At 38.2% G+C, this 19,543-nt stretch overlaps 1 protein-coding gene across 4 annotated transcripts in view; it reads right to left on the bottom strand.

Moving 5' to 3' along the window:
* Window positions 1–1,389: 1,389 nt before the first annotated feature.
* RAP1GDS1 (Rap1 GTPase-GDP dissociation stimulator 1) overlaps window positions 1,390–19,543 on the bottom strand; it is a 148,263-nt gene continuing 130,109 nt past the window's right edge. For all 4 annotated transcript variants that reach the window (XM_045820371.1, XM_045820373.1, XM_045820375.1 and 1 more), the window contains one exon: window positions 1,390–3,202. In XM_045820371.1, coding sequence (XP_045676327.1) covers window positions 3,075–3,202 — 128 coding nt within the window. In that variant the 3' untranslated portion in view covers window positions 1,390–3,074. The remainder of the gene's footprint in view (window positions 3,203–19,543) is intronic.

Genomic DNA, 19,543 nt, shown 5'->3' with positions numbered 1-19,543 from the left:
ACCCATAACCTAGGGATATGCCCTGATTGGGAATCAAACTTGTGAACTTTTCTTTTGCAAGATGATGCCCAATAAACTGAGCCATACTGACCAAGGCTGTACTTATCACACTTTTGAAATAGTTATTCACAGCATTTTCGGCAGACCTATAAAACACATATCTATGAAGTTACACATTATAATGATGTATTTAGGTATGCAAAGAGATTTCATCTTTGAAAAACCCCTTAAAATTTTCCTGATCACAGCTATGAATATTCTTTCCAAATATCATTAAGTGCTTTTTAATATTTTCAAATATTATGGCTGCTTAGAGTTAAGAAGTGGCTTTTAAGCTTACTGATTCTAATAACAGCTGGACACAAAGGGTAATGCTCACCTAATAGATATCTTCACCCCTTATGTTCAGCAGAATTAGATAATAAGCCTTCTAATGATACCAAAGAGCACTTCTTTTTGAAACGTTCACACACAGGGTTTCACAGAACACTTCACACTAATGCTTGTGTCTGAGAGCTGCATTCTATTCCCTCCAAGGGGAAATCGTTTGAGAACTGAAACATTTTGTTCCATATCTCCATTGTTATCAGTATATTCAAAACATGTCTTGCCAAGGAAAACACTGGATTATGGGCAATAGTTAAACAATTTTACTTTGAGAACAATGAGGTTGCTATTTGGGTGTTAACAGGATTCCAAGGAACTAGGAGAGAGGGAGGGAGGACATTCCAGTGCATTTCACTCGACAGCTTCCCTTTCATTTTTGGCTGTTTTGCTTTTCATCTGTGCTCTGGTCCTGACACAAGGTGATCAAGCTTTGTGGTGCTGCTCCTCCCGTTACCTCCCTTAGAATACACCCGCAGTGGGTAGCAAACTAATTTAAAGGTGGCCTCTGTTAAGCCATAGGAGGTAAGGGATAGTACTGTCTGAAGGCTCCTACCCACTGCCATGCCAAGCAGCACATCATCTAGTGTGGTGGACCTCTATCATTGTAAGGGCATAAGATCTGGTTCCTTCATAGAACAATTTGTGATTTGAATTTTTGCACTTGGTTTTTGCTGGAGACAAGAGTTTCTAGCATTATCAGCAAACTGACTGCTGGCAGCTGGCCAAACTGGAGGCTTCTCTCAAATCTGTGATTTTTGGATCCTTCTGATGTGAGGTTTTCTATATAATGCTTTTCAACAGGGATAGATCTTACGATAAAAAAATTCTCTGAAGTCAGACAAATATCTTAATTTCTCTAGTAATCTATCATGAATTTGTTTAGGCAGTTTGGAAGTTACAAGGAAATAGGAATTCATTAAACAAATACTACTTACTGAGCATCAATGATGTGTGAGCACTGTTCTAGGAGATGGAAATAAATATACAAACCACAGGATGCTATTATGGTTTGATATACAATTTATTTATTTAGTTATTAATATGGACAGCCTATTATGCAACATTACAGATGTCTTTCAAAACTATAATAAAATATAGTCCATGATCCAGCCCTGGAGAAGACAATAAACAAGATCATTCTTACAGGAAGTGTAGCATATAACAGTCCCTTTCTCGGACATTAAAGGGAGTAAGTCAAAGGGTTCTTTACTCCCATTGGGGTTTTGACTTTCTTGAATTATAGCTGTTCAGAGTTAAAAGTCCAACTTCGATCACCTAGAGATGTTCACAATCTCATGGTGGGAGGAAGGAGCAGCTGTACCCCTGGCCACCCATTTGAGCCCATTCTACCTTTCAGCCTGCATCTGTCACACTTGGACATGGGGAGAAGGCCGGTATGTCACAGGGATGTTTTGATTAATTTACAAAGATTGTGTTTCAAAGCTCTAAAAATCCATTTGGTGGTGGTAGTGGCAGTGAAGAGTACATTGTATTTTGCCAAGGAGGTCTTCTCGTCTCGTGCTTCATACCTGGTGCCATGCCTTTTCTGATAGCCTTTGAAATCTACTGCAGTTTTCTGTGGAAAGTGGAGGTGGGAGACTCGAACAGCTACTGGTATGAAGCCATCTGCAGAATGAACTGGACTGGCTACTATGGCTTTATAACCTGCTTCCTTTCTTTAGTCTAGACAAAGTTATTTCTTATTTCCCTATATTCTGCTAATTCTAATACAAGATTTAAAAGGACTAGGAGAGGAAACCTCTTGCTTTTGAGCTGAATGATGAAAAACAGGAAAAAAAAATCCAGTGTCCAATGAGCTATACTCAAGTTCCTTAGTTGAAAACAATGCCTAAGTGACTTTTAAAGACAAGTGCTAGACAATGCTGATTAATTGCTGGAAAAAGTTCTGAGGTGAAACTGTACATTGTAAGAATCTAAAATATAGCCAAAAAGCCAAGATGTACTAGTGTAATAGAGATTCTTCAACCCCTTAGTTTCATACTGAAAACTACAAATGTTTTCAACATCAGGCTACTGATGACAGCCAATTAAACATGAAACGAAAACCTCAGGAAATTCTGCCAAGTCTGTGGCAATTTCAAGAGTCTACGTATTTAGGAAGGAGAAACCATAGGGTGAAGAGTGAGAGCACGGGATTTCATTTAACTCCAGGTACCATAAGTTCAACATTAGTGGGTAAGACTAATGAGTGAACAGCCATGTAGTTTCTGGTCATTGTGCTTACCAAGCACCAAAAAATGGAGCTATTTTTAGTATTCAATATCACCTTTAATAAGCTAGACAGATCCTGCTGCATTCTTGTTTGTTTCTAATTTACCAGTACATTATTATGTAGTTTACCAAGTGTAAGGAGCAAGTCATTATGTAGTACCAAGTTTACATCATCATAGGACTATAACATGCACATTCTACTCAATGTAGCTCAAGCAACAGGAATATAAGAGAACAGTTATGGGTGGAGACTTGTTTTTGACAAATTCATGTTCACACTAATTATGGGTTTAGAAATCTTATTGGGCAGGTACATACAGAGTTCTTCAATTGGTATTGAAACATTACACGCATGCACAATGATATGGATGAGAATGAAGCAGAAGAGGCAGCTGGATGGAGGACAGAGGGGAAACCAGAGAAGGGATGATGCCATGTTTTGGGGAGGGGCACTCTCAGCTTTCCACAGTAAGTCTCTGCTCTGTGAGAGAGGCCTGTTGGGCAACACTCTTGTTTTCATGACTGCGAAGTTTGGACACAACATCTAGGAAGGCCAAATCCTGTACTTCCTTATGTAGAGATTCTGGAAGACAAAAACCAAGACAACAGATACATATATCCAAAATGTTTATTCAGATGGTACCATAAAACTAGGAACAATTCTGGAAAAAGATGGCAGTAGCCTATAGAGGTCTTCTGTAGAGATGTTATAATGAAAAAAATCAGAAAACACTTACTTGCTATGTTACTATAAAGATAAACCATATGTCAAGTTTTACAGTGTAAGGTTGATTAGGGTAATGGGTTATAATTAAACACAGCTCATTCTATGATCTCAAGGTTTAGTTATATAATTCAAATATGAAGGTTGATCAAAGAAAAACCTTAGATCTATTTCAAATTAATTTTGTGGCAAATAAAAAGGTTATATATACACTTCACATCCTTTCAATTCTTTGTGACACTACACTCCCTTTTGGATTTCCTATCTTCCTCTTTCAGGCTTCTTCTGGTTCTATTTCACCTCAGTTACAGTAAAATACAGAACTCTTGACTCTGAGAACTACTACACGGGAAGACTGAGATCCAGTTAAGTTTAAAGCAATCAGCATTCCTCAAACTGATGTTTATTTTAATGAGATGGAGGTATAGAACTAAACCACTGTTTTTAGTTAAAACAAAAATCCATGCTAAATTCACATGGAATCTCAAGGGACTCTGAATATCCAAAACAATCTTGAAAAAGAAGAACAAAGTTCAAGGTCTCATACTTCCCCATTTCAAAACTTACTAAAAAAATACAAAGATAAAAAAAATGTAATAGAACAGAGAACCCAGAAATAAAATCTCAAATATGTGGTCAAATAATTTTTGACAAGGGTGCCAATACCATTCAATGGAAAAAGGGTAGTCTTTTCAACAAATGGTATTAGACATACTGGATACCCACAAGTAAAGGAATGGAATTAAACCCTTACATCATATACAAAGATTAAGTGTAGGCTAAAACAGTAAGACTCTGACTTCCGGCAAGATGGAGGAATAGGTGGACGCACTGTACCTCCTCGCACAACCAAGATTAGAACAACAATAAGTTACAGACAGAATAACACCCAGAACTGATAGAGGATTTATCTGAATGGAAGTCGGACGGCCAAGAAGTTGAAGTAGACCCATATATCCAGACTGGTTGGAGAGGACTAGCTGGGCGGGCGTGGGGCTGGTGCGGGTCAGCGGCGCGTGGAGGTCGGGGAAAATTTGGCGTGGAATCGGCGCGACAGCCATCCGGGGCGCAAGAACGCAGCGGTGATCCCTGAGTACGCAAGCTGCAGCTGACGGACCCAGTGAGACAGCGATTGTGGACCAGGGCAGAGCTCGCAGCCCAGGATCCCAGAGAAGGGACTGAGCCCAGGAGAACAGAACTACCGCCATTGTTCCCTCCTGTCCCCGCTCCTGCCCCCGCCCCCACATATAACGTCACAATCTAGCGACCAGGGTGCCCAGCCCCGGTGAACACCTAAGGCTCTGCCCCCCACTGTAACAAGAGCGACCAGACCGGGGGGAAAAAAAAGGAGAGACAAGGGAAAGACAGGTTTCCAACAGAACAGATCAGTCCCCCAGGACTCATCCTTTTGAGTGACTAAGAAATAGCCAATCTATCAGATGCGCAGTTCAAAACACTGGTGATCAGAAAGCTCACGGAATTGGTTGATTTTGGGCACAATTTAGATGAAAGGATGCAGGTTACCATAAAAGAGATGCAGGAAGATACACGGAGGAGAGCCAATAGTGAAAAGAAGGAATCTGAGTCTCAAAACAATACAGTGGACCAGAAGGAAGATAGAATCAACCAAGCAGGAAAGCATGATGAAATAAGAATTCAAAAAATCGAGGAAAAGCTTAAGAGCATCCAGGACACCTTTAAATGTTCCAACATCCGAATTATAGGGGTACCAGAATAGGAAGGGGAAAAGCAACAAATTGAGCACGTATTTGAACAAATAATAAAGGAGAACTTCTCCATTCTGGCAAAGGGAACAGTCTTCCAAGAAATCCAAGAAGCTCAGAGAGCCCCAAAGAAGCTGGACCCAAGAAGAAACACACCAAGCCACATCATAATTACATCAGCCAAGGTAAAAATGAAGGAGAGAATCCTAGAAGCAGCAAGAGATAAGGGGACAGTAACCTACAAAGGAGTTCCCATCAGACAGCTGATTTCTCCAAAGAGACCTTACAGGCAAGAAGGGGCTGGAAAGAAATATTCCAAGTCATGAAAGACAAGGACCTACATCCCAGATTGCTCTATCCAGCAAAGCTCTCATTTAGAATGGAAGGGCAGATAAAGTGCTTTTCAGATAAGGTCAAGTTAAAGGAGTTCATCATCACCAAGCCCTTATTTTATGAAATGCTAAAGGGACTTATCTAAGAGAAGAAGATAAAGAAAAGACATGCATAGTAAAAGGACAGCAAACTCACAATTTTTAACAACCACACCTAAAGCAAAAGCAAAAGAAACTAAGTAAACAACTAGAACAGGAACAGAACCACAGAAATGCAGGGCACATGGAGGGTTAGCAGCAGGGGGGTGGGAGGAGGAGAGAGGGGGAAAAGGTATAGAGAATAAGTAGCATAGAATGTAGGTTGAAAATAGCTAGGGGGAGGGTAAGAATAGTATGGGAAATGTAGAAGCTAAAGAACTCATAAGTATGACACATGGACATGAACTAAAGGGGGGAAACGTGGGTGGGAGAGGGGGTACAGGGTGGTGGGGAGAGAAGGGGGAAATGGGACAACTGTAATAGCATAATCAATAAAATATATTAAAAAAAAAAACAAAAAAACCCCCCCAAAACAGTAAGACTCTTAAAAGAAAACATACGGAAATTTCATGACATTGAATTTTGCAATAATTTCCTGGATGGGTAACAAAAGGAAAAATGGATAAACTGGACTTGATCAAAATTTACAACTTCTGTGTATCAAAGGACTATCAACAGAGTGAAAAGGCAATCCACAGAAGGAGAGAAAGCACTTGCAAATTACATATCCAATAAGGGATTAGTAACCAACACACATAAATAACTCCAACAAAACAATGGTATTTAAAGCCATTATTTTCCTATTAATTTTCTCCCTGAATGACCTATTCATTGAAATAAGTGGAACATTAAAGTCCGCATTATGGTATTACTGTTAATTTTTGCCTTTATGTCTATTAACATTTGCTTTACACACATGGGTGGTTTTATGTTGGGTGTGTGTATGTTTACAGTTGTGTCCTCTTCTTGGATTGACCCCTTTAAAATTATGTAATATCCTTCTCTGTCTCTTACATTCTCTGTTTTAAAGTCTATTTTTGTGTTACAGGAGTATTACTACCCCAGTTTTCTTTGTTTTTATTTGCAGAGACTATCTTTTTCCATCCCTTCACTTGCAGTCTGTGTGTCTTTGATCTAAAGTGACTCTCTTTTAAGCCGCATATAGCGTTTTTAAATTCACTCTGCCACCCTGTGTTTTGACTGGAGCATTTTTGTCCATTTATATTTAGAGTAATTATTAACAGGTATGTGGTTATTACCATTTTGTTCATTGCTTTTTGTTTTTGTTGTTCTCCACTGTTCCTTTCTTCTTGATTGCTTTCCTTTAGATTTGTTGGTTTTGTTTAGTGTTTTGACTGGATCCCTTTCTCTTCCTTTTGAGTGAATTTTTGTATGTTTTTGGTTTGTGGTTACCAGGAAGTTCATATATATGTCCATCTCCTATAGCGGTCTGTTTTAGGCTGATAGGCACTTAAGTTCAATTGAATTCTAAAAGCATTATTTTTACTGCCTCCTCCACTCTTTTTTTGACATCATGCTTTCTATCTTTGTGTTACTCCTGATCAATTATTGTAGTTATAATTTTACTACTATTGTCTTTAAACCTTTGTATTAGCTTCTTAAGTGGCTGATTCACTGTGATTATAGTACTGGGTTGACCCAATAGTCCGTTTGTTTCTATAAGATGGCTCTTAGTAGCACTTAGTTGTCTTTAACTTCATTTGAAACGATTTTGTTAGATTGTACTGTGACAGCTGTCATATCAGCATGCATTAAAAAAATTACCAAAATTGGTTAGTTTTTGTGTAGCCATCTTAATATTGAAGATGGGAGGAAATATGCAAAATTTTGGCATATTATGATTTATTTTTTCAAGAAAGGTAAAAACACAACTGAAGGACAAAAAAGAAAAGATTTGTGCAGTGAATGGAAAAGGTGCTGTGACTGACCAAACATGTCAAAAGTGGTTTGTGAAGTTTCATGCTAGAGATTTCTTCCTGGATGATGCTCCACGGTCTGGTAACCCAGTTGAAGTTGATAGCGATCAAACTGAGATGTTAATTGAGAACAATCAACATTAGACCACACAGGAGATAGCATACTATCTCCGTAGGCTCATCTTGTTTGAAACTCTCTGTGCTTTCTGGACCTGGATGTCTGTTTCCTTCCCCAGATTAGGAAAGTTTCAGACAGTATTTCTTCAAATACTTTCTTCTCCTTTCTATCTCCCTTCTGGAAACTCTCCAATGTGAGTATTACGATGTTTGATGTCATCCCAGTGTTCTCTTATACTCTTATACTATACTATACTATACTATATTTTTAAAAAATTTTTCATTTTGCTGTTCTGATTGGGAGATTTCCACTACTGTCTTCCCAGTTGCTAACCTGTCCTGTATTAACTAATCTGCTGTTTCACAGTCTTGAGTCATCTCTGTGTAAACTGAACAGTTTTGGCAGGCTGGTTATACCTGGGATGGGTATGTGGGTTGCAGGTGGGGCAGCCTGGTGTGTGTGTGTGTGTGTGTGTGCGCGCACGCGCGCATGCGCGCGCATTTCCTTGCCGTTCTAATTGGATGGGGTCACCTGATGTAGATGAAGCTGGTGGGTATGCTTTTGGTGTGGCCTGTTGCTTTAAGTATCTGTGATCCATTTAAAACTTTTGTATTAGCTTTTTAAGTGGCTGATTCACTGTGATTATACTACTGGGTTGACCCACAAGTCCGTTAGTTTCTGTAAGATGGCTCCTGTCAGAGGGCCTGGGCAGGCTGCTTTGTGTGCATCTTAACACCCCACCAGCTCCACCTCCCTCTCCAGGTGAGACAGGCCTGTGTGCACACAGTCACACTTTGCTAGTTCTATTCCTGCTCAGGCAGTGCAGCTCCTCATGTGCTTAGCCCTGCCTGCATGTCCTGGTTCCTTATTTGTCCCCTGGCAGAGCAGGGTCTAGGCAGGCTCACTCTGCATCTCAATATCATACTAGCTCTGCCCTTTCTCCAGGTGGGACAGCCTTGTGCCTATGCACAGCAACACCACCCCACTGGCTCCACAGGGGGCAGCCTTGTGGGTGGGTATTGCAAAGTTTTGCTAACTCTGAACTTTCTTTGGGTTGGGTAGTCCTACATGTGGGTACGACAGCATTTTGCTAGCTCCACACTCTCTGGGAGGGCCAGTCCTACATGAACACACAGTTGCCCCACTATTTCACACCTTCTCTAGACAGAACAGCCTGCAGATAGATACCATAGCATTTTGCTAGCTCTTCACTCTCTCCAGGTGGAGAAGGCCATGTGTGCGTAACCCAGTGGGTGCACAAAGCAGCACCATGCTGTACCTGCTGGGTCAATCTCTGGGTGGAGGGGACCCTTGTATTCATGCTATGGTTCCCTTCTGTTTCTGCAGGAGTTAGCTCTAGGAGGTGTGGCTGGGGACACTGCAGGTCAGCCAGAGTACCTGGATGGGGCTTGCGCCTGCTATCCATGTTCAGGATAAGTTAAACAATGGCACTCACCAGTTCCTCCAGTCCAGGGTTGTTCCCTCAGCTCCTGGAGAGCTCTTGTGGTTCTCCAACCTTCTCTATGTGGTCCCTCTCTTTTGTTTGTTGTGTAAAAGCTGGTAAACTGACTCACAGGTATGTATTTGGTGTGTTCTTGGGAGAGAGTGAGCTCAGTCAGCAACCACTGTCTTGGCGCAACCTGTGGTCATATGTTTTAATCCACTCTTATCAGTTTCTTTTAATTGGTGTGTTTACACCAGGGGTCCCCAACCCCAGGGCTGCAGAGCAGTACCAGTCTGTGGCCTGTTAGGAACTGGGCCACACAGCAGGAATTGAGCAGTGGGCAAGCCAGCGAAGCTCTGTTCGTATGACCACCTGAGCTCTACCTCCTGTCTCCCTCCCCCACTTTTGTCTGTGGAAAAACTGTCTTCCCTGAAACTGGTCCCTGGCGCCAAAAACCTTGGGGACTGTTGGTAGAGACCATTTACATTTAATGTGATGACTGGTACGTTATGGCTTAAGCTGGCAATTTCACTTTTTTGTTTTCTGTTTGTTTCATATTTCTTTTTCCAGACTTCCTGAGATTGCTTGAACATTCTTTTTAGTCCTGTTGCTCTCCCTTGTTTACAATGTATTTGTCTCAGATACTTACTTTGTATACATTTAAAACTACTTAAAACACTGTATTTTTTTCAGTTAAAACAATTCAGAAAACTCTCAAGAAGAAAAGTCCATTGTGTTTATCTACATCTTTGCTATATCTGTTGTTCTTCCTGATGTTCCAAGAATTCTTTTTTAAGCATTTCCTTTTGTTTAGAGAACTTCCTTTAGCCATTCTTTTAGGCTACTCTGGGTTAGACAAATTCTCTTGTCTTCTGCTGAGAATGTCTTCATTTTTCCATTGTGAAAAAATATTTTCTCTGGGTATAGAATTCTAGGTTAAGAGTTCACTACTTTCAACACTTGAAAACTGTAGTGCGATTTTCTTCTGGCCTCCACAGTTTCATATAAGAAACCCAAACACTCCCTTTTGTTTTCCATCTCCAGGTAAGGTGTCATTTCCATCTTTTACAAGACTTTTCTACTTTAGTTTTCAGAAGTTTGACTTTAATGTGTCTTGGCATGAAGTTCCTTTGGTTTATCTTGTTTTAAGATTTCCTCACTTTCTTGAATCTATAGGTTATGTCTTTTGCTAAACAAAGAAAACTTTAACCACATTTTTTCAGGTTCTTTTCCAGCCCTACCCTAATTTCTCCTTGTCTTCCAGGTCTGTAATCAAACAAATGTGGAATCTTTCGTTATACCCCAGGGGTCCCTGAGGCTTTGTTCTGTTTTTATCCCCCTGTCCATAACTTCTGTGTTATTCAGGCAGCGTGACTGCTACTGTTCTGTCTTCTATCCCCTCTGCTCTGCTGTTGAGCCTACCCACTGAGTTTTTATTTCAGGCACTATACTTTTGAGCTGTAAAATTCCATTTGCTTCTTTATCTGTTTCCTTGCTGGAATCTGTTTATTCATTTGTTGGCAAATATTTTCGTAATTGTTAACATGTTTTTTAATGTAAAATATGTAAAATTTGCCATTTTAATCATTTTTATATGTACATTTCAGGGACATTAAGTATATTCACACTGCTGTGCAAATATCATCCACCATCTGCTTCCTGATCTTTTTCTTTTTCCCAACTGAAACTTCATTCTCCGTGCCAGCAACTTCCCAAAAACACGTCTCTCCAGCTTTTGACAACCACCATTCTATTTTCTGTCTTTGAATGTTACTAAGTACCTCATATAAGTAGAATCATAGATTATTTGTCCTTTTGTGTTTGGCTTAGTTCACTTAGCATAGTATCTTCCAGGCTCACCCATACTGTAGCATGTCAGAATTTCATTCCTTCCTAAGGCTGAGTGTTCCACTGTATGTATATATCATATTTTGTTTATTCAGTCATCTGTCAATAGACCTTTGTGTGTTTTTTTCACCTTTTGATTATCATGAATAATGCCACTATGAATATATAGTTATGGTTGTACAAATATCCAATCAGTTATTTTGGATATATATATGGAGTTGATGGATCACATGATAATTTTATGTTTAATTTTTTGAGGAACCACAATAGTATTTTCTACAGTGGCTGTACATTTTATATTCCCACCAGCAATGCACATGGCTTCGATTATCTCTACATTCTCACTAACATTTTTTAAAAAATAATAGCCATCCTAATGGGTATGAGGTGGTATCTTATTGTGGTTTTGATATGCTTTCCCCTAATGATTAGTGATGCTGGGGATCTTTTCATGTGCTCACTGTCCATTTGTATATATCTTCTTTGAAGAAATGTCTGTTCAAGTCCATTGTCCATTTTTAAATCAGATTTTTTTTTGTTGTTGCACTGGAGTAGTATTAGACCAATTGGGCCTGATAGACATTTATAGTGTATTTCATCCAATCACTGAAGATTACATATTTTTCTCAAGTGCACATAGAACATTTTCTGGGATGTATCACACACTAGGCCACAAAGCAAGCCTCAGTAAAATCAAGAAGACTATAATTATGTCAAGCATATTTTCTGATCTCAGTAGCATAAAACTAGAAATTCAACTGTAGAAAGAAAACTGTAAAAACACAAAAATACGTGGAGATTAAACAACATGCTTTGAAACAAGCAACAGATCGAAGAGGGAAATGAAACAGGAAATGAAAAACTACCTTGAGACAAATGAAAATAAGAGCACACACAAAATTTGTGGGATGCAGCAAAAGTAGTTATGTGAGGAAAGTTTATAGCTATACAGGCTTACTTCAAGAAGCAAAAAAACTGAAATAAACAGTCTAAATTTGTCCCTAAAGAAACTAGAAAAAGAAGGACAAACAAAACCTAAAGTAAGTAGAAGGAAATAATAAAGATCAGAGCCAAAATAAATGAAATAGAAACAGAAAAATAGAAAAGATAATTGAACTAAGAGCTGGATCTTTGAAAGGGCATACAAAGTTATAAGCCTCTAGCAAGACTCATCAAGCAAGAGACTATAAATAAATAAAACCAATAGTAAAAGATTATAACTGATACACAAAATAAAAGAACCATTAAAGAATACTATGAACAAATGTAACATATGCCAACAAATTGTACAATCCAGAATATATAAATTTCTATAAACACACAATCTTTCAAGAATGAACCAGGAAGAAACCAAATTACTACCAATGAAATTGAAGCGGTAATCAAAAAACTCCCCACAAACAAAAGCCTAGGATCAGAGATGGCTTTTGTACCTTTTCTTCTCAAACTATTCCAAAAAACTGAAGAGGAAGAAACACTTTCAAACTTATCCTTTGAGACCAGCATTACCTTGATACCAAAACCAGGCAAAGACACTAGAAAAAAAATTACAAGCCAATGTCCCTGAAGAACATAGAGACCAACATTCTCAACAAAATACAGGCAAACTGAATTCAACAGTACACTAAAAAGATTATATAACATGATCAAGTGGGATTTATACCTGATATGCAAGGTTGGTTCAACATCCACAAAACAATTTGATTAATCACATCAACAAAACCAAGAATAAAAATCATGATTCTCTCATGAGAAGCAGAAAAAACATTTGACAAAAATTCAATATCTGTTTATGATAAAAACTCTCAATGAAGTAGGTATAGGCCACGAAATACAAATACAGTATCATCTTACCTGTAAGTGGAACCTGATGAACAAAACAAATGAGCAAAACAGAACTAGAGACATGTAAATAAGGAACAAACTGATAGTGACCAGAGGGGAGAGGAAAGAGGAATAATGGGGGAGGAAGGGGAGGCTCTAATTAAAAAAAAAACTTACCTCAATTTGAAAAAGGCTATATATGACAAGCAGGCAGCTAACATCAATGGTGAAAAGATGAAAGCTTTTCCTCTCAGATCAGGAGCAAGACAAGGATGACCACTCTCACCACTATCATTCAATATAGTATTGGAAGTCCTAGCCACAGCAATCAGACAAGAAAAAGAAATAAAAGACATCCAAATTGGAAAGGAAGAAGTAAATTTGTCACTATTTGCAGATGACAGGCCAGTATATATTGAAAACCCTAGAGGATCCAGTAAAGAAGCAGGATACAAAATTAATATATAGAAATCCACTGTGTTCCTACATACTAATAAATAATCAGAAGGAGAAATTAAGAAAGCAATTCCATTTACAATTGCATCAAAAGAATAAAATCCCTAGGAATAAATTTAAACAAAGAAATGAAAGACCTACACTATCAAAACTATAAGCCACTGAAGAAAAAACTGAAGAGGACATAAATAAATGGAAGGATTATTGTGCTTGTGGACTAGAAGGATTAATATTATGAAAATAAAGACACAACTCAAAGCAATCTATAGATTCAATCCAATTCCTATGAAAATACCAATGACATTCTTCTCAGACAAAAAGAAATTCTAGTATTTATATGGAACCACAAATAGTCAAAGCATTCTTGAGAAAGAACAACAAAATTGGAAGTATCTTGGTGCCTGTTTTCAAACTATACTACAAAGCTATAATAATCAAAGCAGTATGGTCCTGCCACAAAAACAGACACACAGATCAATGGAACAGAACAGAGAGCTCAGAAATAAATCCTCAATTATAGAGTCAATTAAGGAAGCAATAATATACAATAGTGTAATGACAAACCAGTCATCAAATGGTTCTGGGAAAACTGGACAGATACATGGAGAAAAATGAAAAGACCACCCTTACAACAAATATAAAAATAAACTCAAAATGGATTAAATACTTAAATTTAAGACCTAAAATCATAAAACTCCTAGAAAAAAACAAGTAGTAAACTATTTGATATCAGTATGAGAAGTATCTTTTCAGATATTTCCCCTCAAACAAAGGAAACAAAAGCAAAAATTAACAAATGGGACTTCATCAAGCTAAAAAGCCTCTGCACAGTGAAGGAAACAATCAAAGAAGTGAAAAGACAACCTACTGAATGAGAGAATTCATAAAAGATATATCCAAGGGGTTGACATCCAAAATATTTGAGACTCATACTACTCAACAACAACAAAAATAAACAATCTAATTAAAAATGGGCAAACAACATGAAGACATTTTTTCAAAGAAGACATATAATACAGATGGCCAACAGACAAATGAAAAGACACTCAACACCACTAATCATCAGGGAAATGTAAAATAGTGAGATATCACTCATACTAGTAAAAATGCCTATTATAAAAAGTCAACATGTGTTGCCAACAATGTGGAAAAAAGGGAACCCTGAGTACTATTGCAAATTAGTATAGCCACTATGGACAATGGTATGAAGATTCCCCCAAAAACTAAAAATAGATTTTAGTTACCACATAACCAAGCAATTCTACCTCTGGGTATTTAGCTGAAGAAAATAAAAACACTAATTCAAAAATATAAATGCACCCCTGTTGATACTTCTGGTCAAAATGGCAGTGTAGGTAAACATGGTACTCAAAACCTCCCACAAACATATCAAAAATACAATTAAACTATAGAACAATCATCGTGAAGGACCATCTGAAATCTAGCTGAAAAGAAGTCCTACAACAAAGGATATAAAGAAACCACATCTACACTGAGTAAGCAGGTGGGCCCCATATCTGAGTTTCCATCAAGCTGGCTTTCACTGTTTGCCCCATCAAGGTGATTCCCTGGGACTCCATCCCACCAACTTTGGGCCACCCAAGCTGATACGAGTAGCTTTTCCATACAAGTGGCCTGTCTTGACTCATGCTTTAGACTTTACTAAAATCTCTTAAACAAGCAGCATCTGGCCTCGGCATGCCCCATACCACTTGCTAAGTGGCCCCAGGCCCAGTATTGGCAGCAGCCAGCCTTCCTTTGCAGCATGGCCTCTCTTCTGCACCGCCAGGTGCCACGCCCTCTTCCAACCATGTTTTTTGACAAGGTCTGAACATGGAAAGAGGGCATTCAAGGAATCCATCTTCCTGGAAGAGAGTGTGGCATACAAAGGGGGGTGGTAATTTTTCTGGGGATTGCTTTTAATAATTTCCTTGCTAATATTAATCATGGTCTTACTTTGTACCCTGATTCCCATAAGAACAGGACATGAGAAGAAAGAGGCTCGAAAAGAGTCAATGATTGATTTTGAGGGAAATTCTGAAGGGACAACTAGTTCTCCCTAGACTATTGAATCATGCCCAGATTGTTTTAAATAAAGTGTTTATAAATCTGAGTAAGAAATTATCCCCGATTGTTCCCATAAAAGAATTCATAAATCAGTTACAATAGGCTGAATTATTGGCGGATTTTCCCATGCCTGTTCCTTACCCATAGATACAAAGAGTCTTTCTAGAAAATAAGAAAAAACTATATAGACCCTTACTCACAGCCCAGGGGTAGCATATCAGATTATTGGCAAATTATGGTATCCCCCCAAAGAAGCTAATAGTCTCCAGAGGGTTCCAGATCTCCCATTGCCTTATACAGGAGCATATAATGAGGGTGGCATTAGAATGGTCAATAAGGATGAAGTCCAAGTGCCTTATAATAGTCTAAATTTCATGAAAAGGCTAGCTTGAAGCAGACCTCCCTGGTGTTTATTAACTAAGGAATAAAAAGGGTTTATTGTAGCTGAATTTCCTGTTTATCTCTCCTTACCTGTTTGTTTTGGAGATCAAAAGGTGGTGGGATTGTTAGATATCTGTATCTCAGGTTTATTGATTTGCATAATTCCAATGAAGTTGTATAAAATAATTTCTTGACCAAAGAATAAAATCCCCTCTAATAAAATAGCCCCTGAGTGTCTAAAAGTTGTTGGAGTAACAGCCCCACCTTTACTTTGAATAGGAGTATATATCAAATAGAATTAGACAGGCAAAGAAATAAGAAAAGCTGGTTAACTATTATAAATTAAGCATGTAGAAACAGTTACCAGGGAGTCAGAGTCCATGGTACATAGAGAAATATTTTAAACAGAAAAGGTAAATAGGTAAGTTAGACATCACAAAGGCCTTATAATAAATTTCCTATAACCTCTATTCAATTTAGCGTATCCTTTTGCCCCATGACAAATTCTGAGAATTTTAATAAACAATAAGACATTCAAACTTTGTATGTACAGCTATTTCTAATTGTCTGATTTATGGCTCTCCTGGTTAAAATAATCTTTGTTTAATATAACTGAATCTATGGGAATTTTTGTATTTTTCCTGGTTACCTTTGTATTAATTTTTTTCTGCTTTACCTAATCGCAAATGTCAATCACTGCTAAAAATGAAAGTATAAAAACCTGCTTGTACTTGCAATAAACGGAACAGAGCATCACTGTCCTCTGAGGCGTGTTGTTGTCTGTCTCCCATCGCCGACGCCTTACCCACCTTTCAGGAAACCCTGGACCTAGCTGCGGCTGGACCGTGGCAGCCAGGCCCAGCGCAAGTAGCAGCCACCTAGACATCGCTTTGTAGATCACAACGGATGGCCCCAGAACAAGTGAACCCAGCGGACTGCCTCAGACTACACTGAAGCGCCACCCAACCACCCCGACAAGCATCACACTCAAGGGCAGACTCAGTGGGAAACAGCCCCACTGAAGTCAGTCCTGTTTAGTGGGATGGGCCCTGCATAGCTAATTCTCCATGGTAGTTCTAGCCAGTCCTTGTAGCTGACTGACCTGGGGGTAAATTCCCTTCCATTGACAGGCAAATACCCATCAAGGCTTAACTACATCACGAAGGTACACACAGCCCACACAGAGGGGCATACCTGGACTGCTTAGCTTGGGTGAACAAAGAGGCTGTACCACTGGACAGTACAGGGCATTTACTACATTAGGCCACTCTACCAAGCCTGGGAGACATAGCAGCTCTACCTAATATGTAGAAACAAACACAGGGAGGCTGTCAAAATGAAAAGCCAAATAATCATGGCCCAAATGAAAGAAGAGAACAAAACTTCAGAAAGAGCTAAACAAAATACAGACAAGAAAGATACTAGAGCAGAGTTCAAAACACTGGGTAAGGATGCTAAAAAAACTAAGAAGAAGAGATGAACTCAGAACTTCAACAGCATTAAAAAAATGGACATGGAAACCATGAAAAAGAGCCAGTCAGAAATGAAGGATACACTAACTGAAATGAATAATTTACAGGGAATCAACAGTAAAGTAGGTAAAACTGGGAATCATATTAGTTATATTAGTTTCTAGAGAAAAGAGTGATTCAAAATATGAGGAAGCACAAAACACTCAATCAGGATAGCAAAAAGAAAGAAAAAGAGGATAGTATAAAGAGCCTCTGGGGCAACTTCAAGCACACCAACATTCACATTACAGGTTGGGGCGGAGCAGCACTGGACAGTAAAGAGAGAGCAAGAAATTGAAAACCTACTTGAAAAAATAATGACAGGAAACTTCCCTGACCTGGTGAAGGAAATAGACATACAAATCCAGGAAGCAGAGAGAGACCCAAACAAGATAAACCCAAAGAGGCCCACACCAAGCCACACCATAATTAAAATGCCAAAGTTTGAAGACAAGGAGAGAATCTTAAAAGCAGCAAGAGAAAGGCAGTTAGTTATCTACAAGGAAGCTCCCATAAAACTGTCAGCTTATTTCTCAATAGAAACTTTGTAGGCCAGAAGAGTTGGCAAGAAATATTCAAAGTGCAAGGACCTACAACCAACATTACTATACCAAGCATGGCTATCATTTAGAATCAAAGGACAGAAAATGTGCTTCTCAGACAAGAAAAAGCTAAAGGAGTTCATCACCACCAAACCTGCATTAATTATATGAAGTGTTGAAGGGTCTTTCTGAAGAGGAGGAAGAAGGAGGGGGAGGGGGAAGGGGAGGGAGAGGGGGAGAAGAAGGAGAAATATGAACAATAAAATGGCAAGAAATACATATTTATCAACAACTGAATATAAAATACAAAATAAAAGAACAAGCAGAATAGACTGACTCATGGATACAGAGAACATTCTGATGGTTGCCAGATGGAAGACAGCTTGGGGAGTTGTGTGAAAAGGATGAAGGGATTAAGAAGTACAAATTGGGAGTAACTGAATAGTCATGGAGACGTAAAGTATAGCATAGGGAATATAGTCAATAACGTGCTAGTAACTATATATAGTGTCAGATGGGTACCAGATTTATCAGGATGATCACTTAGTATGTTACATAATGTCTACTCACTGAGGTATATACCTGAAACTAATATTGCATGTCAACTATAACTGGAAAATAAAAAATAATTTAAAAAATGCACCCCTATGTTCACTGTGGCATTATTTACAATAGCCAAAATATGGAAGCAACCTAGGTGTCCAGTGATAATAAAAAAGGATAATCAATGGATAAAAAAGATGTGGTATTTATATACAATGAAATATGATGTAGTAATAAAAAGGAATGAAATCTTGCCATTTCCAAAAACATGGATGGACCTAGATGGTACTATGCTAAGTGAAGAAACTCAGAGAAAGGGAAATACTTTCCACATATAAAGGAAACTATATGGTTTCCTTTATATGTGGAATCTAAAAATAATAAAGAAAGAAAGAAAGAGAAAAGAAAAGAAAAATAGAAACAGAAAGAAAAGACAAGAAAGAAAAGACAAGACAAGACACAGATGGGTGACCAGAAGGGAAAGTGTATGAAAAAGGTGAAGGGAATATAATCAATAACAGTGTGATAAGTTTACACAGTGACAGATCACATTGTAAAGTATAAAAATGTTGAATCACTCTATTGTATACCTGAAACTAATATAACTAATATGATATTATATACCAACTATACTTAAAACAAAAAGCATATGACCCAACAATACGCTGTCTATACTTCAAATATGAAAGAACAGACTGAAACTGAAAGGGTGGACGAAGGGGGTTTGTTATTCAAAGAAAGGCAGGAGTAGTTATTTTATTATTAGATAAAGTAGTCTTCAAGCAAAGAAAATTATCAGAGACAGAGGGAGACATTACATAAAGGTAGAAAGGTCAGTCCACCAGGAAAGAACAGCAATCCTAAAAGTTGTATGTACCTACCAACAGAGCTACAAAATATGTGAAACAAAAACTGATAGAACTGAAAGAGAAATGGATAAGTCCACCATTATAGCTGAAGACTTCACCACTCCTCTCTTTAGTCAGGAAATCAGCAAGAATACAGAAAACTCAACACTACTACCAACCAAAAGGGTCTAGTTGACATTTAAAGAACATTCTACCCATTAATAGCAGAATAACACATTCTTTTCAATTTGCCATGGAACGTATACCAAATTACGTCGCTGACTTCTTAAATTCCTTAGCTAATACGGCATACAATATCAGAACTTGTTCTTTATATAAAATATTATTTTAAGGTTGATCAAACTTATACGTATTTATTTTTAACCTTGATTTTGCCTATATTTGCTATATGATATTTTTTATTATTGTAAGAATCTTTTGGGAATATTTTCAAGGTAAAAGTAATCCAGACTGGATCCAAGATGGTGGAGGAGTAAGTGGAAGCTACACTAACTTCCTCCCAGAACCAATCTGAAATTACAACTAAATTGTAGAGAACTCATCCTTAAAATCACAGACAAATATA

This window comes from Phyllostomus hastatus, unplaced genomic scaffold (assembly GCF_019186645.2).
Source record: "Phyllostomus hastatus isolate PE091 unplaced genomic scaffold, TTU_PhHast_1.1 phas_scaffold_39, whole genome shotgun sequence".
In the NCBI taxonomy this organism is placed as follows: Eukaryota; Metazoa; Chordata; class Mammalia; order Chiroptera; family Phyllostomidae; genus Phyllostomus; species Phyllostomus hastatus.
The sequence above is the reverse complement of the archived record's forward strand: the minus strand, read 5'-3'. Positions and strand labels throughout refer to the sequence as shown.